This window comes from Nyctibius grandis, chromosome 6 (genome assembly GCF_013368605.1).
Source record: "Nyctibius grandis isolate bNycGra1 chromosome 6, bNycGra1.pri, whole genome shotgun sequence".
NCBI classification, from domain to species: Eukaryota; Metazoa; Chordata; class Aves; order Nyctibiiformes; family Nyctibiidae; genus Nyctibius; species Nyctibius grandis.
The window spans coordinates 21,246,688-21,274,631 of record NC_090663.1 but is presented as its reverse complement, the minus strand read 5'-3'; the positions used below and the strand labels follow the sequence as shown (position 1 = coordinate 21,274,631).

At 45.1% G+C, this 27,944-nt stretch overlaps 2 protein-coding genes across 4 annotated transcripts in view; one reads left to right on the top strand and one right to left on the bottom strand.

Annotated features, from left to right (window-relative positions):
* Positions 1-18,499: 18,499 nt before the first annotated feature.
* Positions 18,500-24,148, bottom strand: SMIM20 (small integral membrane protein 20). 2 transcript variants are annotated; one of them, XR_011048377.1, is made up of 4 exons: positions 24,000-24,148; positions 21,103-21,334; positions 20,309-20,365; positions 19,005-19,030 (listed from the first exon to the last, which is right to left on the bottom strand). XR_011048377.1 is itself a non-coding variant. In XM_068403204.1 (3 exons), the coding sequence occupies exons 1-3, from the start codon at positions 24,106-24,108 to the stop codon at positions 18,993-18,995; spliced, it is 204 nt and encodes a 67-aa protein (XP_068259305.1). In that variant the 5' UTR covers positions 24,109-24,148; the 3' UTR covers positions 18,500-18,992. The 2 variants fall into 2 exon arrangements, 1 of the variants encoding a protein (XP_068259305.1); XM_068403204.1 differs by lacking the exon at positions 21,103-21,334 and having other exon boundaries at positions 18,500-19,030.
* A 581-nt stretch (positions 24,149-24,729) lies between these two features.
* Positions 24,730-27,944, top strand: part of SEL1L3 (SEL1L family member 3) — a 37,957-nt gene continuing 34,742 nt past the window's right edge. The window contains exon 1 of one of the 2 annotated variants that reach the window (XM_068403201.1): positions 24,730-24,936. In XM_068403201.1, the coding sequence (XP_068259302.1) occupies positions 24,862-24,936 (75 nt within the window). In that variant the 5' untranslated portion in view covers positions 24,730-24,861. Of the gene's footprint in view, positions 24,937-27,444; positions 27,486-27,944 lie in introns of those variants that run through there. The other variant, XM_068403202.1, reaches the window with a different exon arrangement.

The window sequence follows — 27,944 nt, the reverse complement described above, 5'->3', positions numbered from 1 at the left end:
TCTGTACAATGTACTTTAGGAGAAGGTGACCCAGACTCTTATCAGTTTAGATGTCTGTAGAGTCTGGTTACATTCACTGTCTGCAAAGGAGCTGCTCTCAATTTACACGAGCTTAAACCTTGTCCCCCTCCATAGTCCGTGTTACTGATCTCAGTTTTAACCATATAATGGGTTCAAGCAAGAGCACGAAGTCATGATAATCCAGCCAAGAATTCCTCAGTGCTCCCTCCCACCCCGAGAAAAGTTTTGGATATCACAAACACATAATGCCAGATGGTGGCACGTAGACCCCTGTGCTAAACTAGTCAAAGCCCAGCAGCGGAGGCTTTTCCTACATATCTGAGAAGGTAGACTCACATCTATTCCCTGTTTCAGTTTTTGAAAGTTTGAGGAGAAAGAGTTGTGGGTTTTAGATTTTTTTTTTTTTAATCTTTAGCCAAGCTGTTTGTTTTATATTAACATGTTCTAATTGTCTGGCCTATCCAGTTTAATATAGATATGTGTTTCTGCACCCCTCCATCCAACTATGTTAGGAAGCTTGCCTCACTCTAAAATAGAACAGGATAGATATATCATTACCTTTTATTCAAGGCTGAACAGTGGGACCTGCTTCCACAAGGGCAAGATACACCCAACTAGCCAAACAATATCTTGTCTATGGGACAAGCAGAAGCTCCTCACTGCCACTGGGCTCTGCACCTGTAGAGGCTCCTTACCTCACACAAGGCCAGCTTCACTGAAGTTGTTTGCCTCAGTGTAAGGCAGCAAATGGTTCTTGCACCTGCACCACATTGCCTGCAAGAACACAATCAGCTCCAGGACTCACACTACCAATCTGAGCTCCAAGGAGTGGGGACAAAGCAGAGCACGCTTAGGGAGCTAATGAGTAGAAGAACATGCAGAAGTGTGATTCTGGCTAGAGGGAAACTGAGGGCTTTACGTTCCTACATGTTAAAGAAAAAGCTTTTACTCCTTGTAACAGGCAGTATGCAGGGACTGACTTATTTTGAGAGTCAGCCTCTCCTTGGATAAGTACACCACATGAAGTGTGAACAGGAAGCCAGAAGCGTGGGCAGAAAGCAACTGTGGTCACTCATGTAGTCTGTACAGGTCCAGTGCACAAATAAATGTATAAAAGTGACAACAGCTTTTGGAGGAGAGAACTGGAGAAGATGACCCAAAGGCAGGGAAGGCGATCTTGTCATTGGCACACTCTACAGGCACATGAAGGACTAATGGGCTAAAACTTCGATCCTTTGCATCCCCGTGAGGGTTGTAAACACCTAACTATTGGCTAGTTTTGGGGAGGGAACACTCATTCCCATATCTTCGCACAACAAAACCTTCAAAAGGTTTGTTTCCATCCCTGTGTAAAGAAAGGAACATCATTATAAATCTCAGGATTTCAAGGAACAGAACAATTGTTTACGACACATGTTTGTAAAGAAAATAGTCCAGTTGCGTCAAAGTACGTAATTTAACCTTACAGTACAAAGGTAAAGAGCCTTCAAACTGGATTGTTGAACTAAGAGCCAGCGAGGGCTACATTTTAACCTTGTGTTCAGAAAAATCTTCACCATAACTCTAAGGAGGCTCACTTTCCCCACCTACTGGTCAATGGGAAGACTGGCTTGACACTACAATCAAAAGCATCACCACTGAGGCCCCGATTCAGTCGAATTCTCAAGTTCTCATTTCTAACTTTAAACAGATGTATAAATGCCACTGACAGTAGCACTTCAGTAAGCACATAAGTGCTTTGCCGAGATAGAGCTTAAGGCTGATTATTTATCATGGCAGGAATAGGGTAATGACTTCTTTCATTCTGAAAATGCATTATTTTCAAAGAAAATACTAAGACAGCGTGTTCAGTAACAGTGGCTTGTTAACCACGAAAAATTAAATAAATATGCCTTCTTTTGTTCTGGAGTAGTCTGAGATCATTTAATACTATAAAATAGCAGCCTGCAGAACCCTTGTCACAAAGCAGCCATATGCATTGCAGCTCAGTAAGGTCATCATAAAGTTACCATGGCTTCTTCAGGATTTTTTTTAGAAGTATTTATTTACTAAATAGCAAGTCTGATTTCTTAAAGGCCTGTTGACCTTGTATTTTCCATCACTGTATGCAGTGGATCCATCCCTCTGAAGTCAGACTGTTCATTCAGGGGACAGGCTGGAGTCTAGAATGAGTGTGAAGATTGAGTTGACTTGAAGAGGCCTTTTATTCTACCCCAGGTAGGAAGACTTATATGTCTTGCTTTGAGCACGTGCCTCACTCTCATCCACATTCTTTGAGGGCAGCACCTGCATGCATACTGTAACACCTCTCTGTTCCATGATTCCCACACTGGTTGCAGGTCTGATCAGGTGTGCCTAGAGAGAAGCTGCAGCTAACAGAAAGGCCACCAAAAAGCCTGGCAGCAAGCTACCCACCAGGTAACCCAATATACTTGCAAGCTAATTCACCATGAGATCTTACACCCAGCCATGCTCTCTCCACATGACCCCAGCAAGCCTATGACAGTTTGCTTAGGCAAATACTCAGTATGCAAGTAACTACACTTCCTGCAGGACACACAAGTCTCCTGCCCAAAGGACTGCCACGTCTTGAAAAGTCTAAGCAGAGACCGGACTAAACTATCAGCATGTCTATCTAGGCTCAGGCATGAAAATTCACAGAGGAGTTATTGTCACAACCACAGCTGAGAATCATGAACCATCATTCTCAGCAAGCAGAGCCCAACATTGTCTTTAGGAAGCACAGGTGGCAAAGCACAAGTGCAACCATCTATCTTAAGGAGCCATGACTAGCTACCCAGCAAACTCTGTGAGAATAAACTGGCCACAGAGAAGAGACTGTAAAGGAGGAGGAGGAACAGCATCACCACTGAGGCTCATTCATCTCAGGTGACAAACCTGAGAAGCAATTATGACTACTTTTAAATACATCATTCCTATAGCAGGCAAGGAAAGAAGTCAGGGGCAGTAGATCTAGACCTCCTGGTATACCAAGTAACGTCTTGTACATGAGAGTTCATAAAGCACATGCACTGCTCTGTAGATCATCACGAAAGGTTGATCCTTAGTCTCCTCCCAGAAGTATATTTTGGGCCGAGTTATTTATCTTAAGGGTATGGTCAAATGTTTCCAAAATCACTAGAGTCCAAGACTCTATAATGGAAAAACCTATGGATGATAATATCTTGGAGCAAATGCTTGCATAGCCTCACAACTGCAGTGTAAACTGGGATCCAGCATTTCTAGCTGACATCCCTAGAGAGGTCACAAAAATGGCCAAGAGATTTCTCAGATGAAGCATGTAATAGCTAGCACCTCAGTTACCCAGGGACTGGGGTAGAAGAAACACTGTCCGAGTCCAGAAGCATCTGCAAGGAAAGTCCACTGAAGACAGACCCTGAGGGCTACCTCCCTGAGTTGTCTGAGCATCGCAAGCCTGCTGGGAGATTCCCTGCAGGCACACAACTACCTGGCATACTTGCAAACAGCTGATGGCTAAGGTGTCACCCAGGATGGTGCACAGAGAGAGATGTGAACTACAAGCAGTGCCCAGAACTGCCTGCAGTGTAAGGTGGCTTCCTCAAGGGCAGGCGCTTTGGGAGTCCTGTAGCTAAAAACGGCTGGCTTCCTCAGTAATTCCTCAGCTGTGTGTGACCAGTAGCACAACTTAGAGTATTTCAGTTCTTCAGCCTATAAAATGCTGAGTGATGGAAGAGGGGCCAGAATTTACACCTGAGGAAACAGGTGTCAACTGTGCCTGGGCTTGTGAATTCATGCACAACTCCCCACGCATGAAGACCCACCCAGAGAAACGTACCTCCCATAAGCTCGGGCTTCCTCCCTCCTGTGAGGATGCACAGCACTTAGCTCCCCAAGCAGGCACCCCCAGAGCAAAAGCTTCAACCCTGCCATGCTGGGGGGGACCCCCTGAGACCAGCTGGTCAGGTGGAAGGTGCTAGAAAAGGAGCCATAACAGGTAGTTGTGAAAGAGGTGACACTCCTGAAGAAAGATGCTGACGAGATGCCAGCCCAGTTTTACTAGCTACAGGGTAGTATCGCTCTCAAAAGCGGCCTCCACAGAAAAGGGTCAGACTTCACCAATTCTCTAGTCCCTCATGGCAGACACCTTTGACAGGCCAAGTTCTGGCTTGTTAGGCTGGGAAAACCCATTCTGTTCCCTATACAAGGCCAGATTTAGACATCGGACTTATATCATGGGCCCAAATCTTATTATGTCAGTCCGAGCTGATAAATAATCTAGAAACTGGCAAAAGCAAATGTTTGGCAAGAGCCTTGCATATAAACCAGACTTTAACTGAAAGCTATGACCACGACTGCAGATAAACCATTCAGTCTCTCTTTTTTCTGTTGCCATCAATGTACGTGAGACAATCCTCCTCATCCCATAAATCCCCAGTCTCTGCCCCATTATCCATGTTCAGAAACAACTTCAGTTGCTATTTGCATGGCACTGGACAGATTGAGGACCCTTTTTCTTTTTTGTAAAACAAGGCAAATCAAACATCCTTGTTCCTGGTTGAAAATAATTCTATAATTAATTATGTTATATACAATACCTTTGAGGGGGAAAATCTAGCACTATTCTTCTCCGAAGGAATGTATATTCTTGGTTATATAACAGAGTTGAATGCAATTTTTCTTCCCTTTTACCTTTTTCCTGGGAACAAAGTCTTCATTATTCAGCTGTGATCACTCAGGCTACTAGTTGTATTTTTTTTTTTTAAATAATAATGCACAAGAAGAATACAAAGACAGGGTTCCCTAAAGACTGAACCATGTATTTTATATCAAAAGGCAATTTGCTTTCACTGGAAAATAAGCAGCACAGAAAATACTAAACCAGAAGTTTCATTTTACATCCAGAAACTTAGAAGTGGGCAATTATCCTGTTGATTAGTCTCTGTTTTGGAGATTCTTCTGGTGTGCAGGAGTAACTATACCTTTAGTCACAGATATTCTAAAATTCAGAACAAAAGGAATAGGCAACGCAACTAGTGTATCACTTCATGCTACCACCACAAACATTAAGAATATTCTTAAACATGCCACTCACTCACCAGGAAATAAACATCAGAAGGAGCTGGAAATCACAGCTTTGACACCACTCAGCTTTGACACCGTCACTTTCCACCTCCTTCCAGAAGTCCGGCAGCACCTTTCCAAGCACCACCTGCGTCAGGGCACAATGTAACGTCCCATGGGATCAGCCAGCTCACTCTGACACAAAACTAGGCTCAGGTGCTGGAATCAGCCCAGGGGCTGAGTCCCAGCTGGCAAATCTAAAATGACTTCCAGCCCAAGGGAAATGAGAGAGGAGTGGTTGGAAAGAGCTTGTGTAGAGGGCTTCCAAATAGTAGCAGCCCTCCCTTACAGAAACAGCAATACCGCCTAGGCTGAAGATCAATAGACAGCCTGGACTGTTTGAGGTGTGTTGGAGGGATGGTTCTCTTCTTGTCCTGGACTGGGCTGAGCAGCCCTCATTCTGTTGCTGGTGAATAAAAGGAGTTTGCACAAATGTGACTGTGGCTCTTGCTTTGCTGGGTGGAGAGAGGTGTGATTATCACTGGTGCCCCACTACATGGCTGCCTTCCAGCTGCCAAAGCCCTCCTGCCAGTGAGAATTCAAGAGGGAGCATGGCTGGACAGTTTGCCCAGCAATAGCTCCTCACCTCTCCTGGCAGTGCAAACACCTCTTCAAAAGCGTGTTCCATCCATACTCTCACTAGGCAGTAACTGCTGGTTACCACTCCCTCATCTGTGATAGGAAAAGCAAATACAGCTCTCTAGCTTTTCTTTGCATGCTGGACATGTAATTAATGTGTAAATTGCACAGGCCCCTACTCAGATAAAGACTGAGGCTTCACCATGACCCTCCACTTCCCTAAAAATACTGCAGGCTGAATGAAGCCTCCTGACAAGACAGATAAGTCCAGGCAATGGCACGTGTTCCTGCCCAAGGAATGTCTTGGGTCCTTTCCTACACATAATTCCTCTTCAAAAACTCTCTGTCACTTCCTACAACAGCACATATATGGAGCAACATTGTACCAAATACAGTAATTCCCCAGATGCCCAGCCTCTGCAAATTTAAGTAGATGCGGCCCTTCCTTCATTACTTTTATAAAGTATCGCTGTGATGTTTTCTATGATACAAGATGATAAATCCATTAGAATTATGGGAAGACTTTCAACATAACAGCTGGCATTCAACTCAGAAATACTCATGTGAAGCTGACCATAAAGAATACACACTTAGAAGATGCAGATAGTTTTAAGGGCTCTCCTCTGCCATGTTTCTGAGAGAGAAGTTTAATGGTAACAGGACAGTCAACACAAGAGAACAGAGGGTACAACTTTTGTTCCCATCCAGGTAGTATCAGTGAAGCAGACATAAATATTTCCAGACTGCGTGTATGCAGCAGAGGTAACATTTCATAAGCTGTTTCATGCACAAAGGTGACTACTCACCCAGAACACAGCCTTGAAAATATCAGAAGATATTTTCAGACAGTTGGGATCTAAAAATGCTGCTCAGGATCTATTTCAGGACAGACAGACCAGGAGTGAAGAAAGTCCCTATACCATAAGTAGGAACTAAAATATTTACCTTGATTTATCTCAAAACCTGCAGAGGAGACAAAATTTCTGAATCCTGAAAGAATTAAGTGGTGAGGAGCCTCATACCTGTGTAGATATTTGCCCCAAGAGCCAGGTTCCTAAGCAAGGTAATCCTAAATGCTTCTTCAGAATGAAACTGTGTGATTAAGCATTTCTGTTCTACCAGCAGAACACCCAACATGGACAATTCTAGTATTGGAGCTGTCTGCCTGCAAATGTATATAGGAAAAATAATCTAGAAGATGAGAAACCTCCCATAAATTTAGGGCTAGAATTAGAACCTGGTCTTGAAGCTTCATGATAGTCTGAACAGAGGGTAGTATGCAAACTTATTTTATCTTGGAAGATAGTAAATAATAGGAATGAAATATCTTTCACTCTTCTGAGACCTTAGAGATGATCAGAACTTTAGCTAGAACATGCCATCATGGGAAGATTCCTGGAAAAGGGTAGGGCAAAGTGACTGACTGTAAATAGGGCATGAAATTGGATAAAGTAAGTCATCTTTAGAATGTCTAAGATCCAACAGAGCATACAGATCATATTCCAGGTAGTTCCCAAAGGATGGGAGAGTTCACAAATTAATCACAAAGTGCTATCAGTATCATTCCACTAAAACCACTGGCACAATTGAAATATTATATTTTTACCTTTATCTGTCTCTCTTCTGTGATTCCAAAAGATTGAAGCACAGGGAAACTTCTTACCTTCTTCAAAGCAGTCATTATCTGGATGTCATGCCTGCCTTGTCACGAGTCTAAGTGATATGCACCCAATGACCTGTGGAAACCAGAACCAGGTGTAAATTCTTTTGCACCCCCTGAATAATTTTGCTAATGAATGCAGATTGACAAATCACTTAATCACATTTTGTCAATAAGGCTTGCTAACTGCCCTTACTCTTCTGTGAGTTTGATGAGTGGTGGTTTTTCTGACTAAATAAAACCAGCCTTGTGTTCTTGTACTGTTTACAGCAATTTTCTATTAGCTGGGCCTGGTTCTTATGAGCCAATAATCAATGACACAGAGACAGGATGAATATAAACTTCTGAGCTTTTGAAAGGAACCAACAGCAGCAATCATCTCTCCTTTCTGCCTGGGCTGGAGAGGCAGGTCACTCTCACCATGCTTAGGTAGTTCTAACAGACCCAGGTTTTCATTTTATATGCATTACAATGCATCCAGATAGAAAGAGTATGAGGATGTCTTGGGACTTCTTTTGGAAAACATCTCCCTAGCTGTTACTCTTTCCCGAAGAGCACACAAGACACATGGCAAACTCTGAAGTAATGAAAAGTGGGGACACAAATGAAAATTCCCGAAGTAGAACGTGTCAGTGTATTAATCTTTCTACTTAATCAGGTAACCTGCTTGTCAACATGACAAAAATTCAGGGGATATATTACACAGAATCACAGAATGTTAGGGATTGGAAGGGACCTCAAAAGATCATCTAGTCCAATCCCCCTGCCAGAGCAGGATTGCCTAGACCATGTCACACAGGAACGTGTCCAGGAGGGTTTTGAATGTCTCCAGAGAAGGAGACTCCACAACCTCTCTGGGCAGCCTGTTCCAGTGTTCAGTTACCCTCAGCGTAAAGGAGTTTTTTCTCATATTTATGTGGAACCTCCTGTGTTCCAGCTGACACCCATTGCCCCTTGTCCTGTCAAGGGATGTCACTGAGAAGAGCCTGGCTCCATCCTCATGACGCTTGCCCTTTACATATTTATAAACATTAATGAGGTCACCCCTCAGTCTCCTCTTCTCCAAGCTAAAGAGACTCAGCTCCCTCAGCCTCTCCTCATAAGGGAGATGTTCCACTCCCTTAATCATCTTCGTGGCTCTGCGCTGGACTCTCTCTAGCAGTTCCCTGTCCTTCTTGAACTGAGGGGCCCAGAACTGGACACAATATTCCAGATGCAGCCTCACCAGGGCAGAGTAGAGGGGGAGGAGAACCTCTCTTGACCTGCTAACCACACCCCTTCTAATACACCCCAAGATGCCATTGGCCTTCTTGGCCACAAGGGCACATTGCTGGCTCATGGTCATCCTGCTGTCCACTAGGACCCCCAGGTCCCTTTCCCCGACGCTGCTCTCCAACAGGTCTGTCCCCAACTTGTACTCATACATGGGGTTGTTCTTGCCCAGATGCAGGACTCTACACTTGCCCTTGTTATATTTCATTAAATTTCTCCCTGCCCAACTCTCCAGCCTGTCCAGGTCTCTCTGAATGGCAGCACAGCCTTCCGGTGTGTCAGCCACTCCTCCCAATTTGGTGTCATCAGCGAACTTGCTGACAGTGCACTCTATTCCCTCATCCAAGTCATTAATGAATATATTGAATAGTACTGGTCCCAGTACCGACCCTTGAGGGACTCCGCTAGACACAGGCCTCCAACTGGACTCTGTCCCATTGACCACCACTCTCTGGCTTCTTTCCTTCAGCCAGTTCACAATCCACCTCACTACCCGATCATCCAGACCACACTTCCTCAGTTTAGCTGCAAGGATGCTGTAGGAGACTGTGTCAAACGCTTTACTGAAATCGAGATAGACCACATCCACAGCTTTACCATCATCTATCCACCGGGTTACATCCTCATAAAAGGCTATCAAGTTGGTTAAGCATGACTTCCCCTTGGTGAAGCCATGCTGAGTGCCCCTAATGATCCCCCTATCCTTGATGTGCCTAGAGAGAGCACCAAGAACAAGTTGCTCCATCACCTTTCCGGGGATGGAGGTGAGGCTGACCGGTCTATAGTTACCCGGGTCCTCCTTCTTGCCCTTTTTGAAGACTGGAGTGACATTCGCTTTCCTCCAGTCCTCAGGCACCTCTCCCGTTCCCCATGACTTAGCAAAGATGATGGAGAGTGGCCTAGCAATGACTTCTGCCAGCTCCCTCAGCACCCACGGGTGCATCCCATCAGGGCCCATGGATTTATGGATGTCCAGATTGCTTAATTGGACCCTGACCCAGCCCTCATCAACCAAGACAGATTCCTCCTCTATCCTGACTTCTTCTGGGACATCAGGGGTCCAGGGCTCCTCAGGACAGCCTCCAGCAGTATAGACAGAGGCAAAGAAGGCATTCAGTAACTCCGTCTTCTTTTTATCCTCTGTCTCCAGGGCCCCCACCTCATTCATCAGTGGGCCTACATTGCCTCTAGTGTTGGCTTTACCTGCAATGTATTTGAAGAAGCCCTTTCTGTTGTCCTTGACCTCTCTTGCAAGGTTTAATTCCAAGGAGGCCTTAGCTTTCCTAGTTGCCTCCCTACATCCTCTGACAACAGACTTATATTCCTCCCAAGTGGCCAGCCCCTCCTTCCATGATCTGTACACTCTTTTCTTCCACTTGAGTTTGCCCAGCAGTTCCCTGTTTAACCATGCAGGTCTCCTGGTACCCTTTCTTGACTTCCTACCTGTTGGGATGCTCTGATCTTGAGCTCGGAAGAAGCAGTCCTTGAATGCTAACCAACTATCTTGGGCCCCCTTACCTTCTAGTACCCTGTCCATGGGATTTCCCCTAGCAATAGCTTGAAAAGGCCAAAGTTGGCCCTCCTGAAGTCCAGGGTTGTGATTTTGCTACATATTCTGTTCCTGCCACATGAGATCCTGAACGCCACCATCTCATGGTCACTACAACCAAGGCTGCCCTCAACCTTCACCGCTTCAACCAGACCCTCCTTGTTAGTGAGAATAAGATCCAGCAGCGCTCCTCTCCTAGTTGGCTCATCCACCATTTGCATCAGAAAGTTAGCATCAATGCACTGGAGGAACCTCCTGGACTGAGGATGGCTGGCTGAGTAGGCCTTCCAACAAATATCAGGGTAGTTGAAATCCCCCATGACAGCCAGGCCCTGCAATTGAGAGACTGCTCTCAGCTGCCTGTAGAAGGCCTCATCACCCTCCTCATCCTGATCCGGTGGCCTATAATAGACACCCACAACAGTATCACCCATGCCAGCCTGCCCCTTAATTCGTACCCTTATTCCGCCTGGACTTTAGCAAAGCATTTGGAACGATGTCACGTGGGAAACAATTAGTAGCCGCAAGAATTGTAAGCCAAATATGGAAGCAGCTAAAGCGGAAATGGCAAACGGGAAGTCATTGGCCTGGAGGGATTTTACTAGTGGCGTTCCTCAAAGAAAGGTCCTGGGACAAATTTAATGTAATTGTTTGGCACAGAGATATACGTATACTAATGAAACGTTCTGATTAAACAACTTGGGAGGCAATGTCAGTGCAAAAGAGTAGCTGGAACAGTAGCTATGCGACAAAATTTAACTGTGCTAAGTGCAACAGGGAATAATAACAAGAGTTTTTGCTATGAACCAAAAGCTTGTCAGCTGAAAACAACTAGGAGGAATTCTGAGACATATTAGTAGGATTGCCAGACTTCACATATGGGAATGCCTCCTTAGATCCTCACAGCGCCTTACAGGCTGCTGCAGCTAGTGGTGCTGTTGGCATCGTTGCTTTGATCCAGAGGCAGAGAGAGATAGGCAGGGAGCAGGCAGCAGAGGCCACAAAATCAGATAACCCATATTAAAAACACAAAGAAAATGCAGGGAGGAGTAACACCCCACAAGTTCTGAATGTCAGACATGGGATTTTGGACTGAACTATGAGAAATTCTTTGTTATATGGGATATGCAGCCAGCCTGTGTTAGCCACACACAGGATGACTCTAAAGAGGACGAGGGGAATGGAGCTCATTTCAGAGGAAGCTACAAGCAGACAGTGACGATTCTGTTACTAAGATTACCTGCTTTCCAGGCTTCAGAGGACTCCTAATGGTGCTGTTCAGCCAGTAATGGCACAAGTTAGAGTTCTTGTATGAACCTTCCTCTTATCTGTAGATGGGAAGAGATCTGGATCTAGAGATGACCTGTTACCCCACTGGCACCCCAAAAGTCACAGATAATAGACCAGCGAGCAAATGCTTCTGGTTAATATCCACAGTGGTTTCTCTTCATCCAGGGTGGAAGAATAAACACATTCCTAAACTGTGCCAGAGCCATGCAGTTCTGGGAGTGAATGGGTGGCTGAGGAGAAGGACTCCTCCTACAGGAATTTCTGCTGAAGCAATGGGAGTACCTTCCTCCTCTACCCTGATTGGTATTGCTGATATTCACTGTACTGAGTGACAGGAAGAAGTTGATAGCGAAGGAGGCACCTTTCCCTGTAACCTGGGTCCTGAAAGATACTTTTCAGCATGAGAACCCTTCCAACCCAAGTTGTTCTATGATTTCTGACCTCTCAAGGTAGGCTAGAGTGAAGGATAGTTGTATCATTTCTCCTTAGATGCTCTCTTCTCATGATAACCTCCTTGTCTTGACTAGGAACTTTCTTTAGAAATGTTTACCTCTGATCTGCTGGGAAGGAAATAGAAAAGAGGGAACGAGGTATCCCAATTTGCTCTGTGCACAGCAGAGCCTGTGAAGGCTGTATTTCAACAGATTTATGTCCTATGTCCCTCATGATCCTGCCCATTCAACTGCCCAGTAGGCCCTGTCTCCTTTTAATATCCACCACCCTACCTCCAAGATGTTCCTCCAGGGGTACAGGAGGAACACTCTTTTCCCTGCAGTATCTCCAGTTCTTCCTCACTTCCTTTTAACTGCCACCCAGATATACCTGCTCAGTACTTGTAGCTCTCTCAGAAGACTTTTAGCTACCTTTTTGGCATGCAAAGGTCAGAAGGGAGGAGCCATTGTTACAGAAGACAAGGGAAGTGGCACATCAAAATACTGAAAATTGCTGAGTCTCTGAAAATTGCTGAGGCACCTGGGCCAATAACAAAGGTGACCAATTTTCTGCTTTTTTTTGTGCAACTGTAGTACTGGGTTGCATTTCAACTTACATGTAGAAGTTTATACTCAAATTTGGAGATCTTCTAAAAAACCGTTAGTATTGTGAAAAGCAGGTGAGTTTTCTGTTTGACTCCCAAAATACAAAATTTCCATATCCGCAGCATAATATTTCAGCAGTATAAAGTCCTGGGAAATTTCAGAAGTTGTTTCCTCTTGGAAAAGATTCTTCAAAACATTTTAAGTGCTTGGAACCAAAATATCTGATTCCCACATAAAACCAGACCTATTTTTCCTAACCATAAAGAAAACTTCTCAGACAAGAACCTAAAATGTTTTCTAGAGTATCAAAAAGCCCCCACCCTTATATTTACCTTCATCATGCCTTGCAAGAAAGGGGAATGCTATTATTGCTATTTTACAGATGGAACTGAAGCTCAAAGGCTTACTTACCTGCTGCCAGACAAAAGCCTGGTGGAACAGGGAACTGACCACAAGTCCTAATTTCCAAGACTGTGTCTTAAGCACTGCACCATCTTTCTTGCAAGGCCCACACAATCCACACTATGCACAAATACACCTCAGATAATAGGCTAATATATGAAAATGAGACCTTTAATATGCTTTGACCTGCACTTTAGTTTTTGCTCTCTCCTGTTATACATTGTCCACGTGGAAACAGGGTATATTCTGCAGCACTTTCTCAGAAGCTGGAAAATAATTTCTTTCCACTAGCAAACACACTATTTGGGCTGTGTGGCACCACAGAAAAAGCCAATGCAGCTTTTCATTTACTGCTGTGTCTGCATGTTAACATAAAGAAGGTCAGTAGGAGTGTACACAGTTCTGAGAAAACGAGTAGTTAATTATTGCTAGACTGCAAGAAGGGAAAATGCACGATTTATTTTGGTTTACAAAACTGCAAATCAGGAGAACTGCTTCTTTTTCTGGACTGTTTTTTGTGGGAGGGTGTATGTACAGAAAAATTTGCAATGATTAGTTGAGTTTATTGAATGTGCTTTGAGTATTACAGAAAAAAAAAATTCTCGCTCACCAGTGGGAACAATCTCAATAAACGAAGTACAATGTTCAGCAAGAAAAATCCCATTTTTCTTGCCTGTGTGTATAACCTGGCAACTTGCCAATATCTTTTGCCATATTTACTCCTCCTGAAGCGTTTGTGCTTGAGCATTTCCTTGCATCATCAACAGTCTATAATGCTTGAAAACTAAACTGCATTTAGACCAAAATGCCAGGCTTGCTCTTGACAAGTTTTAATAATTTCAAAACAAGTCAGCATACAACAGCAGGCCCAAACTTTAGTGCCAGTTGGACACCCACAGGGCTATGGTCCCGGATGGGATTCACCCCAGAGTAATGAAGGATCTGGCAAATGAACTTGCCAAACCACTCTCTATTATCTACCGGCAGTCCTGGTTAACTGGAGAAGTTCCAGCTGACTGGAAATTAGCAAATGTAATGCCCATCTACAAGAAGGGTTGGAAGGATGATCCAGGGAACTATAGGCCTGTCAGCCTGACCTCGGTGCCAGGCAAGGTGATGGAACAGATCATCCTGAGTGCCATTACACAACACATGCAGGACAATCGGGGCATCGGGGCCAGCCAACATGGATTCATGAAAGGCAGGTCCTGCTCGACCAACCTGGTCTCCTTCTATGACAAAGTGACCCGCTTAGTAGATGAGGGCAGGGCTGTGGATGTAGTCTATCTAGACTTCAGTAAGGCATTCGACACTGTCTCCCACAGCATCCTCCTAGACAAACTGGCTGCCCGGGGCTTGGATGGGTGGACTCTTAAATGGGTTAAAAACTGGCTGGATGGCCGAGCCCAGAGAGTGGTGGTGAATGGGGCAAAGTCCAACTGGCAGCCGGTCACTAGTGGTGTCCCCCAGGGCTCAGTTCTGGGGCCGGTGCTGTTCAGTATCTTTATAGATGATCTAGACGTAGGGATTGAGTGCACCCTCAGCAAATTTGCAGATGACACCAAGCTGGGTGGCAGTGTCGATCTGCTGGAGGGTAGGAAGGTCCTACAGAGGGATCTGGACAGGTTAGATAGATGAGCCGAGACCAACGGCATGAGGTTCAACAAGAACAAGTGCCGGGTCTTACACTTCAGCCACAATAACCCCATGCAGCACTACAGGCTGGGGGAAGAGTGGTTAGAAAGCAGCCTGGCAGAAAGAGACCTGGGGGTGCTGATCGACAGCCGGCTAAACATGAGCCAGCAGTGTGCCCAGGTGGACAAGAAGGCCAGTGGCATCCTGGCCTCCATTAGGAACAGTGTAGCCAGCCAGTCTAGGGAAGTGATCGTCCCTCTGTACTGGGCACTGGTGAGGCCGCACCTTGAATACTGTGTCCAGTTCTGGGCCTCGCACTTCAAGAAAGATGTTGAGGTGTTGGAGCGAGTCTAGAGGAGGGCGACCAAGCTGGTGAAGGGTCTGGAGGGTCTGACCTACGAGGAACAGCTGAGGGAGCTGGGGTTGTTTAGCCTGGAGAAGAGGAGGCTCAGAGGTGACCTTATTGCAGTCTACAACTACCTGAAGGGAAGTTGTAGTGAAGTGGGAGTTGGCCTCTTCTCCCGGGCAACTAGCGATAGGACAAGAGGACATAGCCTCAAGCTTCACCAGGGGAGGTTCAGGTTGGACATTAGGAAGAATTTCTTTTCAGAAAGGGTTATTAGACATTGGAATGGGCTGCCCAGGGAGGTGGTGGAGTCACCATCTCTGCATGTGTTTAAGAAAAGACTGGACATGGCACTTAGTGCCATGGTCTAGTTGACAGGGTGGTGTCAGGGTAACGGTTGGACCCGATGATCCCTGAGGTCTCTTCCAACCTGGTTGATTCTGTGATTCTGTGATTCTGTTTCTGTTGGGATGTCAAAGTACCGTTTAAAACTTCTCCAGTCCTCCAAAGGCTGAAGTTATATTTGCTGTTTGTATTCCAGCTAGAATAAATAAGAAAAATGCATTCATATTACAGAATAGATATGATAACTGTTTTAAAAACATTCTTGTAAGACATTTTTATTAAGTGTTTTGTCCCAAACTTTCTCAGAACAATCAGAACAAGTGGACCAAAACTAGCAAATCAGTTCCTCTGCAAAAGGCAGACTAGTCCCTCCCAAGTACTAATAACTGTATAAAATTATGACTAATTATAAAACATCTAACTTCTTTGTGTGGTTGTGTTCAAAAACAATAGCTCTCACAAGCTACAAAAGTAGGAAAAACTCTTATTTCCAGAGCAAGATAAGGAAAGAGTCCTGGGGAGCACGATTTGCTATCCATCCAACTTCACCTGTTACTGGGTAGTTAGGAGAAGAGGCTTACGTCCAGTGCCCATGAGTAGAACAAAGCATTGTCACTAAGCCCAGAATGCCAGCTACAGAATTAGGACTTCCCAAGTGAGTCTTGGGCAAGTCTCCAGGCAACTGGCAAGTGCCAGAGCAATAATAGACAATTTCAGTGTAAATTCTGGACAATTATTGCAGTATGTTCCTTGTTGACTTAACAGTTTTATTTCATATTGGTTTCCAAGAACAGTAATTAGTTTTATCCAGGCAGAATACCAAAGGTTTGAAAAAGACATTCCCCGTCCTAACACTCTAAAGACATGGCCAATCAGTCCAATTTATTAGGTGGAACATAGCAAGTGAGAAGTGATGATCATTAAAACCAATGCACACCATTTTCAGAGTTTAGATTTCCTTCAGTAGTATTCAACAGATACGCACTGCTGCAAATTCTGTACAGGCAATTACAAAACTTACCAAGTTTATTTACATATCTTATTTTTGCACTGGAATGAACTAAAGATCATGACCAACAGACATGTACAGTTCTATAAATGCTAAATAATTGAGTTCATGTACTCAAAATGTTTTGCAACATTTAAGTAATATGAAGGCAAAAGGCTCAGCACCTGCCAGCACCAGCCACTGTTCTGAAACCATCTCACATTTTTCTGGGCAAGATCCAGACCCAGCAAATTGCTCAACTTCACAAAGTAAACGAGTAGCAGAGATTGTTTTATCTCCTAATTCCAAACTAAGTAATTTAATATCCTCTGTCACATCCTGAAAGAGTGGTTTAATAATTGTTTCACACTACCATGATGTGTTTTTTAAGCATTTGCAACACCAACTGACAGAAGCAGCAGTACTGAACAATTCCCAGTTTCTCCTAAAACTCTTTGTTTTGCAGCTAGTCAGTTATAGATGGACTATCTTCATTTAACCAATGCTGTATTTCTGCTGGAAAGGTATTTTAGAAGAAACAGCTTTGCTGAAACTGTCTGATGCATCAGTATGATGTTTTGTTCAAGAAAGCAAAAACCAAGGCTCCCTCATTTCTGCAGTCTCATTGAAGAAAGGTTGAAGTGATCTTTGTTCTTCAGTTTAATTGATTATTCTTTCCGTAGCAAACACTGAATTAGCTTTGTGACACTGTTGCGCTATGCTATGTAGTGAAACTTCTGTCAACATCCCTACAGTAAATATGTACACTCACTCTGGCTTCAGCCATCATGTGAAATCACCTGAGAACTCAAAAGAATCAAATAGGGTCACGTGTTCCCAGCAAGCAAACAAAAAAATACTGTAATGCTTACAGTGATAATAGGAGAGTAAAAAAAAAATATAAATTCAGAAGAGGAAATGTGTGTCTGAGTTGGAGGGTAATGATGACAACAGGTAGAAAAGGAATAGCAAGTAACAGAATGGCAGTTTGGAAAAGAACACTGTAAACATCGAGTCTTTCATCTGTCAACAAAACTGTGTGATGTCTGAAAAAATAACTAACATCTGCTCACTTTATAACTAACACTGCGCATATATTCTTCATAACATCCTGCAATAGTCTTTAAAATGTTGTGTCCCATAATGGAGTACTAAAAATAAATCAAGAAAAGAAGATAGTATATTCAAGTTAAATGTACATGCTACACCTTTAATCAACAACAATATTGGTTAGGCTACAGTCTATAACTACAGGTTGTAGACTGTTTCTTTTGAAATCTGAAAACACACAGTTTATTCAGAACCTGTTATTAAGAAAGACATCCAGTTTGGGTAAAGATTTTCAGTAGGGGCAATCCTTTATTCACCTGTTCTAATGATCACTATGCTCACCATGAAAAAGTGCTTTTTAAAAAATATTCGTTAAAGTATCTGCTTTTCCACCCCACATTTGGTGTTAACCTCCTGTACCAGGTGTACCTGTCAAGGTTTTGGCAGCAAGTAAGGTGGGCTGCAGGAGTTTCCCCATGCCAGCCACAGATAGTTCCAGCTGGCTCCGCAAAGGACCCACTGCAAGACACAGCTCAGCCCAGCAGCCAAGTGGGTGGCAGCTTTGTGAAAACATCAGACAAGCAGAGGAATGAAGGGAAAAAAAGTGAGGAACAGCAGTATGAACACCAAAGTCAGAAAAGAAGAAGGGGGAGGAGATGCTCCAGGCACCGGAGCAGATATTCCCCTGCAGCTCGTGGAGAAGACCATGTTGGAGCAGATATCCTCACTGCGACCTGGGGAGGAGTCCACACCGAAGCAGCTGGGTATTTCCAAAGGGAACTGCAGCTCATGAAGAGCCCATATAGGAACAGGGGAGAAGTGTGAGGAGAAAGGAGCAGAAGAACTGTTACAAACTGACCGTAACCCCCCATCCGCCGCTGAGGGGACTGGGGGGAGGAATAAAGGACTCAGGAGTGAAGTCGATCCTGGAAAAAGGGAGGCAGTGGGAAGGTGTCATGTTTTTTGTTTCTCACTATCCAAATCTATTTTAATTGGCAACAAACAACATTAATTTTCTGCAAGTTGAGTCTGCTTTGCCTGCAACAGTAACTGGTAAGCAATTTCCCTGTGTTTATCCAGACCCACGAGCTCTGTCGTCCTATTTCCTCCCGGTTCTGTTGAGGAGCGGGAACGAGAGAGTGGCTGGGTGGGCACCTGGGCAGCTTGCCAAGGTTAACCAACCACAACTACTTGTACAACAAATGAAAAAAATACACATTGGTTTACAAGGAAGAAATTTTAATGTACAAATTTACACTCACCATGTTATATTGTCTGCACTGATCTCTCTCAGTATATACTTCTATCATATTTTCATACTAAACCCACAAAAAAGTAATTCTCAAAACAGGGAGGAAACTGCAGCGGTCTGCATGATTTATTCTATTCATAATTTATTCTACAAGTGTTTACAGGTAAACCACAAAAATTAATTCCTCTTCCCTTTTCTCAAGGAAATAAATATGTCACTTCTAAACTCAAGAATCATTCGGCTCTCTAACAACCTGTTCACTATGCCCCAGCATCCTCTGCCAAAACTAGCATGTTTTTATCTCTTGGGATTCCAACCAGTAGCGTCTGTTGCTCTTCACGTGCCCACATAGCATATTCAGAATTCTTCTCCAGCGACACCCAAAGACACACTTCAGTGAAAGAAGAAACAGCTGAAGATGTCCATCTTCAGTTTTGCCTTGCAATACACCCAGCCGCCAACATTACTTTCTTCCAAATGGATCAGACCACACTTTTAACCCTACAAATCAAATATGAGAATACCAGCAGTTCATAACTAGACGGTTGGAGAAAAAAAAAATTGGTCGGCTACTCCAGCTTTGTGTACGAAACAATGAAAGAACCTAATAATTTCTGCATTGAACTCACAATTCTACTTAGCTTGCAAAAATATTTAGGAAAGACAACCTCATCTTGATCTTAAGCTTCAGCTAATGGAAAAGTCTATCACACCCATAGGTAAGGTGTTCTAATATCATTGGAACAACTATCTAGAATTGCACCTTGCACTTGAATTTGTCTAGATTTCACTTTCAACTAGCAGATCTCATAACTTCTCATCAGCAGCTAAATTTAGATGAAAAACTTATACTGAGGAGAACTGGTCATCAAGTAGCTGCATCTTGGATAAATGAGCCAGTCCTCTTTAATGTTCAATTAAAAAGGCAGGTTTACCAAACTTCTATTTCACAATACCCTTCCTACTCCTCTTCAGCATTTCACCACTTTCCTGGAAAGTTAATTCCTGCACTGATGATTTAATTGATATGTGTAGTGAAGACATGGCATTAATTCTCTTTGGTTTTCCCCTGCTGCTGATGTTAGGCTTTTCTAAAAATAGGAATAAGTCACCCTTTAACATACTCCAATATTAAGTGTTTCATCAAGACAAGCACTCTCATGTCTTTAAATGAGAAGTGCCAACCTTGCATAATGAATAACCAGTTCCATTACCCACGAAACAATGAACTATGAAGGATGGTCTGCCACACTTTAATTTTTATCCCCCCATATGCTTTTCTACACCTTCTACTGGCAATAGCAGGGATCAAAAAGCTATTAGCACTGCATTCCAAATTTTCCTTTATGTGTAGTGGATTTCTGCCTTACCTCTCCACCCATGAGACTGGAAGGTACTGACAGAGTGCTAATAAACTGTGTTTCAGCTAAGTTGTAAAGCAATATTCCACAAAACCAGGCTGCAGTAGTGTATTTTTTACAGCTAGAGCTCAGCCCACCCATGGTTCTTGTTTGCTCTGAGCTGGTTCAGAAGTTAATTTCTGATGTGCAAACTGGCATCTATTTAAGTGTGAAAACAACAGAATCTCTACAACTTACTTGGCCAGTTAAGTAAATTTAAAACCAGTTTTATTAAATCCATAATTTTCAAGTGAAGAATTAGCCTGAATTTTCATGGTAAGTTTATTATATATGTATGATTTAAATCCATATAAATATTCAGGCCTTACTTCAAGATGATCTTTAAAACAATCAATGCAAACACATGAATCAAGAATACCTGCAGGCTGAATATCCTCTTGAACAATACCAGCTCTGTTTATTGACTGTTCTTTCTCTGGAAAACAGAACAGAAAGGACACTACTAAAAAAAAAGAAAATACCAGACATCTGGACTTCACCCAATAAAACAATATTGAAACTTTTATTCATTCTGGATGCTACATGGTAAAATTCTGGTGAGTATCCACCTACACAATTCGAATGTAGTATTCACACTTCACTGAGAAACTAACAGCTAGTCTGTTTTGAGAAATTATAAACAACAAGATAATAATCTTAAAGTAATGACTACTGTTTAATAAAAGATGCCAAAATACCTGCCATGATCCCATCACTTAAGGAATGACTAGTACTTTTAGGAGCTATCACTCATATGCTCAACATAGAACTCTTCTTTATTCTTTCCATTTTCAGGCCCTGAAAGATCTTGTATCTTATCACAACTAGATTTCATGACAGCATCTACAAAATTAGTGCTTGTAAACTTTGTAAAGTTAAGTATTGAAGGGATATCTTCCACACAACACACCCGTCTCAGGCTTTTCTTTTTTGTTTGAAAGATTCAGCCGCTTCCAAGAAATGGACAAAACTATATAATTTCCCCTTATTAAATGCGCCCCCCCCCACCCCCGCTCTTTTTCCCTTCCAGTTAAGCGCTTTACCACTGCAGTCCTTCAAAGTAAGACGTCAAAGTTCAACTGAATTAGCCTTTTGCCCATATCATTGAACTTTTTAAGCCTTTAAAAAATTGTAGGGTGCACATTCTCAGGGGAATCTCAGAACTAAACTCACCTTAAAACGGACAAATTTCAGCATCCTATCCCACTGAGAATGCACATACACGTTATTAGGCTGTCTAGGTACAAGCCTAATGCTACCGGAGACCAGCAAGCATATCACAATAATTGATGCTACTTGAAAGGGGGCAGGCACTAGAGGCAGATCCAGCTTCTCCAGTTCTGTTCACTGAGCATGGTGATTGCCATTCCATCCTTTTTAGCAGACAAAAATCTCAGGGAACTGTCTGATTTAAAACGAAAGGCACAAAACAAAACCCAGACAGAGAAAACAGAATAAATTAGGACAAGGAATCAGACTTATTCTAGGACACGGAGGAGAAAGATATGTAGTCTTAGGTGGAGACTAAGATTGGAAGAGAAGCAGAGACCAAAATGGGCATCAGTCTGAGAGGTCTGGGAACACATCTGAGGTGAACAGAAAGAGCTGTTAACTGGTCACGCAAAGAAATGAGCACAGAGAAGTAACAGATGAGAAATATGGAGATAGGACATGGAACAGTCAATAGGAAGACTGGGCTGGGGCCTAGAAATAACCTAGGAAACATGTAAGCCAAAAAAACGACAATGAGGAAGAGCCAGTCTTGATAGAGGACAGCCACCTCACAGGATGGGGAAGAAGCCAAGTCACACAGTTCAGCAAAATCACAAAATCTACTGTGAAAATGCCCAATACCAATCCAAAGAACAGCTGTCAACCCACCGTTTTAATTAATCCAACTGGATGAGGTCTGTGCTGAAGAACTCAAAATTTCAACACTGCCAGTAAACTATGTGTTTCGTATGAGGAAACAGTCTTTTTTAAAGCCAGTTACAGACCAGAAAATATTAGAAACGTGAAGGCCACAAACTTAGGTACTAAAAACCTATAAAATGATAGCACTTCTCTATGAAATTAAGTCAACCCCCTGTGTGCACAATTTAAGGTACATATTAAAAATCTGATTACATACAGTTTTTTCCAAGTATCTTCCATTTTATCTGTTAAACTACTAGGAACTCCTCTGAAGATGTGTGCGAATTGTGCAGAAAACTTTCTTCCTGAATGTATTGTACCTCATTTGTGTAGAATTTGGGAGATACACAAGAAAAACAATATTGAAGAAAGAAAAGATAGCCCTTCATGTTTACATAACTGAATGTCACTCCAGAGAATCAAAATCCATTCTTGACTTTTGCAGGATTACTTTGTGATGTTAACCCAAATGTCTGACTTCAGATCCAGTGTCCCAAAATACAGAAATACCGAGTATTCATCCATAGCTCAAGCCACTGAGGGGTAGAATCAGGTATTGAACAGCAAGTTTAAGCACTTGCTAACTGCGCATCGCCCATTTTATGTGCTAAATGGAGATTAAAAAAAAATCCCTGACCTGCTGGGTAACATTTGCTCGTCTAATTCACAAGTACAAAAGCGGACATTGTCCACCAGTTTTGTTCTTTCCTTAATGCCGAATCACACTTCTAATATTATATTTTCAGAAAGTGCTCCATAAGCAAAAATTAGTTAAGAATAAGGTTTTTAAATGGGAACACAGAGTAGAAAACTTATCTTTGTGGGCAGTTTCCAACTTCACAAACATAGCTTCCTTAAATAAAAACTTCCTTGCAAGTTAAAGTTTACTTCAGCTTTGATGCAAGGCTAAAGTCCCTCCAAGAAGAGCAGTAAGTTTGTTCCTTTTTTCCCCTAAGAATCTCTTCAGTTGTCTCAGCAGATTAACCACATGCATCTTCAGGTTATCGCCAACAGCTTGCTTAGCTTCACAAAAGTTAAAGCAAGGGGATGAGGCTGGTTACATCAGAACTTTTCCTCGCTTCCTTCAGCAGTAGTTAACGGAAGTTCAGGAGTAACAGGTGCCGCCCCTACCACTGCCGTGGCACGGAGTGCCTGCCTGGAGCCGCTGAGGCTTCACACTCGAAGGAAGCATCAGGTGCCTTCAAGTGCTTGAGAGCTCCCCGGTTACAGCCAGTTGTGGGCTTTGGCAGGTTTTCTGTGTTTCTGGCAGGGAAGTGGGGTTTTCCTCAGCAGTCAGTTTCAGAGAAAACTCTGAAGACGGATACCAGCTCTAGCAAATCATCACAATCGGTAAAGAATCTGTCACCATGTTTTAGGTTAAACTTTTCAGTTGTGGCTGGAAAACATAACTTGAACATCTTATGGAATCATAGAATGGTTTGGGTTGGACAGGACCTGTACAGGTCATCTAGCCCAACCCCCCTGCAGTGAGCAGGGACATCTTCAAGTAGATCAGGTTGCGCAGAGCCCTGTCCAACCTGACCTTGAATGTTTCCAGGGACGGGGCACCTACCACCTCTCTGGGCAACCTGTGCCAGTGTTTCACCACCCTCATTGTAAAAAATTTCTTCCTTATACCTAGTCTAAGTCCACCCTCTTTTAGTTTAAAGCCATTACCCCTTGTCCTATCACAACAGGCCATACTAAGAAGTCTATCCCCATCTTTCTTCTAAGCCCCCTTTAAGTACTGGAAGGCCGCAATAAAGTCTCCCCAGAGCCTTCTCTTCTCCCGGCTGAACAACCCCAACGCTCTCAGCCTCTCCTCGTACAAGAGGTGCTCCAGCCCTCGGATCATAACTTCAACTGCATTCAAATCCTCCTAATCCCTTCAGGTAACAGCTAACGGGTGTTCTTAATCACATGCTGGCCAGTAACTTGAAACACGAGTACTATGAGTTTTGGTTTTTTGGTTTCTTTAAAGTATCTCTCAGGCGAGCAGAAAGCCTCTCGGGAGGTACTCACCCCGCGGCAGCCCCCAGCACACCCTCAGCCCGGGCACGGCGGCGCTCTCGCCCCCGCAGCCCGGCCGGGTCACAAACCCGCTCGCAGCCGGGCCCAGGCCCACTCCCCGCCTCGCCCCCCGCGCAGGGACTTACTGTACTCCTCCGGCAGCAGCAGCGGCCGGAAGTAGATGGGGTAAAAGGCCGCCCCCACCACGGCCACGAAGCCGCCGAAGATGCCGAGCGTGCGGAACAGCCCCGCCATCGTCCGGCTGCCCCCACCCGGAAGCGATGAGGCTCCCGCTTCCGGGGCACACCGGAAGCTGGGTGAGGGGGCACCCGCGGGGTCAGCGCCCTCCGGCCTAGCCCGGCAGGAGCGGCGCGGTGGCAGGTAGCGCCCCCGCGCGGGCCGGCGGGGCACATCCCGGTGCTTGTGCCCCCCCGGCGAGGCGGGTACCGTCCCGTTACGGACCGGTCGCGCTTCGCTGTGTCACCCCTGGCCAGGCGAACGGAGGCACCTCCCGGGCAGCCCCGGCCCCCGCCGCGCCGCACACGGCAACTCTGAGGAGGCCATCCCCCGCCCGCCGGCCGCGCCGGCAGGGCAGGGCCCGGACGGGCAGCGCAGAGCTGAGCCGTGAGGGTGGGGACGAGGGCGGGGGAGGCCATCGCGGAGCCCCCGAGCCGCGCTGCCGCCGGGACAGAGAACGCGGTCCGGCGCCGGGGGGCGCGCCCGGGGCGCCGCCCGGTGCCTGTTGTACAGGGGTGCGCGGGGCGGTCTGAGGTGCCTCACAGCACGGCGGGGGGCTCGGCACCCCCGGGGGGCTTGGCCTCCGCGTGCCACCCGGCCCGGCCCCGCCGCGCCCTCCGCTCCCCTCCGCACCTGCGGCGGCGGCGCGGGGCTTGGCCCTGCCCGGGCGGCGGCCCCTCCTCCAGGAAGCCGGATCTGCCGCATCCCTGTCGGCGGGGCCGGCCGCGCACTCCCGGCCGCGCTGGACAGCGCCGCCGTCTCCGTGGCAGCATGCGGCCCCCGGCTGAGCCCCCCGTCGCGCCACGCCGCCGCCGCCGCCCTCTGCTCCTCCTCCTCCTCCTCACGGTGAGTGGCGGCTGGCCGTGCCCTTGCCCCCGGGCCCCGGCCCTGCCCGCCGCCGCCGTCGCGGCGGAAGATGGTGGCCGGGGCGAGGGCCCGGGCCGGGCGGCGGCCCCCGGGTGAGCTCCCAGCCCCACGGGCGGGGGCTGCCCGGCACCCCGCGGGCTTCCCGGCGGTGCTCCGCGCTCGGCCGGGCCGGTGCGGGGCTGCAGGTTGCCAGCGCGGCGGGGAGAGGGAGGCGCAGCCCCGGCTGCGTGCCGGAGCTGGTGTCCGGGGGGTGGGGGGGGGCCGCGGCCGCCCGTCCTGGGCTCGGGGCCGGTGCGGCCGCCTGGCCGAGCCCGGGGCCGCCTCTCGGACCCCGCCCGGCGGTTGTCCAGCCTGCCCCGGCTCCCCCCTCTGCAGCCGCCAGGGTTATGCTCCCTCTCGAGCTAGGGAACGTCAGGTCATTAAATTAACGTGTTAAAAAGCTTTCCGTCCTACGTGATGTTAAATTTCTGGGTTTGAAGAAGGGAGGTGCCCCTGACATCAACCTGCAGATGCACGTGTGAGCGTGGTGCTGCGCTGGCTTATGGAAACAGCTGCATTTTTGGGTCATCTACTAAACTGCTTTTCCTCTTCTATGCTGCTTAACACAAGCTCCAGTTAAAGGCTCGGTATCCCTGTGTGATACCGATGCTGACGGGGAGCAGATCGGCTCCCTTTTTGGCGTGTTTCCTTTTCACACATGTTAATATCTAGCGTGACGTGGCGGGCGTTCACGGGTAAAGGACGGCGGTTATCTTCAGACTTTGTGCAAACAGGTGCAGTTTCATAGGATTATGTGGAATTTCTGCTGGGGTGAACTCAGGGAGGGTCCTGCTGAGATCTTAGTCCAGCAGCTGAAAGAATGGTTTCTCGTAATTTTTGTAGTATTACGCTACTGAAAATTTTCACTTTCCTACCAATTGTTGTCATTGCCTCCCACAGGGATTTTTATCCCAGCATATGGTGGGATGACTTGGGCTAGCTCCTTCAGATTCAGCAGGTTTTAAGAAAAAGAACAAGAAAAACAATTACAGCTTTTGTGGCTAAGTTGCCCACACAACGAAGCCTCTGTGCTTTTCTTGTTGGACTCTGCCTGGTTTACAGTAATATTTTGAATCCAGCATAGCTGGCCAGTTTACTATACTGGGAAACTTTTATATTTAAGTCTCATCATCACACTGACTGTGTAATCCTTTCACGCTAGGTCTCTGTAGTCAGAGATTATGCACAATTAACTCTGTGTTGTCTGAGATAACAAGGAGGGAAGAACTACAGTTCCTTACCAAGTAAAAACATTTAGATAATACACACACTATGCAGTGCACTGGAGAGCGCTCTGTAGAGGCAACCAAGTGGTAACAGAGACTCAGATGTGGTCTGGAAGAGTTTGTGGTCAGCAGTCTGCCACAGCTGCATCGGTGTGGGGTTGCTCAGGGGTCTTTGCACCGTGCCACTTACTGGATGAGCCTCCTGAAGGGTTTGTTAGGTGTGGTGTACCAGCAGACTCAAACATGCTTCATGCATTTTTGCAGCACATGTCTCAAGTAATACCCAGGCACCAAAGAATACAAAGAAAAGTTTATTGAGTAACTCTGTAGGAGCCATTTAGCAGAACAGGTACTAAGGGAAAGACAGTAAGACCAGCATGACTGAAGTTAACCTTATGCATCAGCAGTCACGGTACATCGTGCTTAAGTGCTCTAGGAACATCATGGAGTTTGTTCTACAAGAAACTGGCTTTGGGTTGCAGAGCTTCCTACCTTGGGATCCCCACCACAAAATTTCTGCCCTGGAAGTCGGATGGCCACATTTATACACTGCTGCACCTTTATTAATGAACCATGCCAGACCCGAGCCGTATTTGCTAGAGGCCATCTCCCATGTCTCTGTGTTGGATAAACCCCTGAGAAAACTGAGAGCAAGCTGTGTGTATTTTGCCAGTAAATGCATGTATGTGGTAAGCACACAGTGATTCCACAATGCTTTGTAGCGTCTGCCTGGTAGACTTCTACATTTTGTGATAACCACATGGCATAACTTTCATAATATATTACCATCTTCCTTATGACACAGCCCCCATATCACAAGGATTAATCTGTTTACAAGTGCTCTTTATTGTAAAATTTAAAAAAATGTAAGAAATATGAATGACGATCATCAAGTAGAAGAGCTTTAGAATAATTAGTGGTTGCTGCTATGTGCTTTTAATGCTTTCAGAGGTATCTATAACCAGAGAATAATTATGTGGGAAATGTAAAAGAATAGTATCTTTGTCAAGTCAAGCTCTGAAAGATATTCAAATTAGTATTAAAATTAAGATTCTCTCATCAACTTTTATATCAGTATTTGTGCATGTGTGTTGTTTCATGATATGTTGGTAACTTTTCCGATGGACACCAGCCTCCTATTACTATTCCTTTTTTCGCCCCTTCAGTATGCATCATCTTTACAATATCCATCTTATAGAATGGGAAACGAGGCAGAGAGGAAGGCTGTCACTCTGAAGAAATTCCCTGTTTTAGAAAGCCTAGGTACTGACATTGTGGAGTGTTTTGCATTTTTATAGCATTTTATTTGTTCAAAGTGTCTATCTAACACATGTTCATGAGTGTTCAGCATCAGTGCACATCTGGCTTCAGTGTTTCTTGTCAGACAGAAGATAAAGAGAACTCGCTTGTTCTTGTGGAAAGTGGTTTAAGTGACAAGCCCAGAAAGACCTAGGAACACTAAATAAATCTGGTTATCTAGAGTTACCCAGCTGCTAGCAATGATATCCAGCTTTTTCATCCAAAAGTTCCCTCATGTATGTCTTCCAGCTTCTGCCTTAAATAAAGTCAAGGGTAAATAGTCTCCTTGGGGTAAGTAGTCTCCTCTGTGCACAGTTGTGTTCCACTTGCAACCCTAGAGCTCTTTCGTGCCTTTAAGGAGGCAGGGGTCTGGGGGAAAAATAGCATTTGATCACATAGTTAAATCCAAAATCCTCATCTATA

Bases quoted from the DNA above. Each gene is read 5' to 3' on its own strand.
- SMIM20 (XM_068403204.1), bottom strand. From the start codon at position 24,108: ATGGCGGGGCTGTTCCGCACGCTCGGCATCTTCGGCGGCTTCGTGGCC. The intron at 20,366-23,999 runs GTAAGTCCCTGC...TCTGTTTTCCAG, and splicing joins GCTGCTGCCGGAGGAGTACA to AGAAAGAACAGTCAATAAAC. The intron at 19,031-20,308 runs GTATTCTTGATT...TTTGATTTGTAG, and splicing joins AGAGGATATTCAGCCTGCAG to GGTTAAAAGTGTGGTCTGAT.